We start from the raw sequence: 1,395 nt of genomic DNA, 5'->3' as shown, positions 1-1,395 counted from the left end.
GGCCAGGGTCCGGTAATCCGCCTTGTCTTCAGACAAACTCCTGAACGACCAGCTCCTTCAGAGAGCGGGAGGTCACCTCTCCTCTCTCAGCGTCTCTCAGCGCCGTCAGCTCGTCCTGGATCTGGGCCACAGGCCGACCCAGCTCGTACCCTAAATCCACCAGCAGGTCCAGCAGAGACGCCCTGTAGCGTTTGAGTCCGTACCGCCGCACCGGAGGCAGCGCCCTCTGAGCGGCGGCGAACGCCTGCTCCGGCTGCTCCAGGTCCCGATAACAGACGGCGAGGGCGCAGACGGTGGGTACGATCAGGGTGGGGCTCTGCCACGGTAACAGCTTCTCCTGGATCTCCAGAACCACCTGCAGCTGCTGCAGAGCCGCCTGAAACTGCCCCGCCCTCAGCAGACTGTGCGCCCGCCGCTGCTCCTGCTCGGTGAAGAACGTGGGGAAGTGCGGCGAGTGTCGCGCGCAGCGAACAGAGTACAGCTTCGCCAAGTAATCCTGGAGGGCCAGGCGGCGCTCAGAGATGATGTCAGGGCTGAAGTTCCCCGTCAGCAGTTTGCGGGGGAGGAGCACCTCCTCCAGCTCCTCGCCAAACTCCTCCTGCAGTTTGTGGTGGAAGCGGGAAAAGTCGCTATAACGGCGCTCAACAGAAACACGGTGGGAATCGAAGCTGCCTGAACGCATCACCACAATCTCATACACCTGGAAACAAACAAACAGACAAACAGACAAACAAACAAACAGACAAACAGACAAACAAACAAACAGACAAACAAACAAACAAACAGACAAACAGACAAACAAACAGACAAACAGACAGACAGACAAACAAACAGACAAACAAACAAACAGACAAACAAACAAACAGACAGACAAACAAACAAACAAACAGACAAACAGACAAACAAACAGACAAACAGACAGACAAACAAACAAACAGACAGACAAACAAACAAACAGACAAACAGACAAACAAACAAACAGACAAACAAACAAACAAACAGACAAACAGACAAACAAACAGACAAACAGACAGACAAACAAACAAACAGACAAACAGACAAACAAACAAACAGACAAACAAACAAACAAACAAACAGACAAACAGACAGACAGACAGACAGACAGACAAACAAACAGACAAACAGACAAACAAACAGACAAACAAACAAACAGACAAACAAACAGACAGACAGACAAACAAACAGACAAACAGACAAACAAACAGACAAACAAACAAACAGACAAACAAACAGACAGACAGACAAACAAACAGACAAACAGACAAACAAACAGACAAACAGACAGACAGACAGACAGACAGACAAACAAACAAACAGACAAACAAACAGACAGACAGACAAACAAACAGACAAACAAACAGACAAACAGACAGA

At 49.1% G+C, this 1,395-nt stretch overlaps 1 protein-coding gene across 1 annotated transcript; it reads right to left on the bottom strand.

Annotated features, from left to right (window-relative positions):
* Positions 1-6: 6 nt before the first annotated feature.
* LOC111651061 (sorting nexin-20-like) lies at positions 7-783 on the bottom strand. The gene has a single exon (XM_023401020.2). It carries the CDS (start codon positions 680-682, stop codon positions 29-31), a length of 654 nt encoding a protein of 217 aa, XP_023256788.2. The 5' UTR covers positions 683-783; the 3' UTR covers positions 7-28.
* Between the last annotated feature and the right edge of the window lie 612 nt (positions 784-1,395).

The sequence above is a fragment of the Seriola lalandi genome, unplaced genomic scaffold (genome assembly GCF_002814215.2).
Source record: "Seriola lalandi dorsalis isolate HSWRI2012SDOR001 ecotype SW California unplaced genomic scaffold, Sedor1 jcf7180002053310, whole genome shotgun sequence".
In the NCBI taxonomy this organism is placed as follows: Eukaryota; Metazoa; Chordata; class Actinopteri; order Carangiformes; family Carangidae; genus Seriola; species Seriola lalandi.
This window is presented reverse-complemented; position numbering and strand designations above follow the sequence as displayed.

Excerpts from the sequence above, each read along its gene's own strand:
- LOC111651061 (XM_023401020.2), bottom strand. The coding sequence starts at position 682 with ATGCGTTCAGGCAGCTTCGATTCCCACCGTGTTTCTGTTGAGCGCCGT.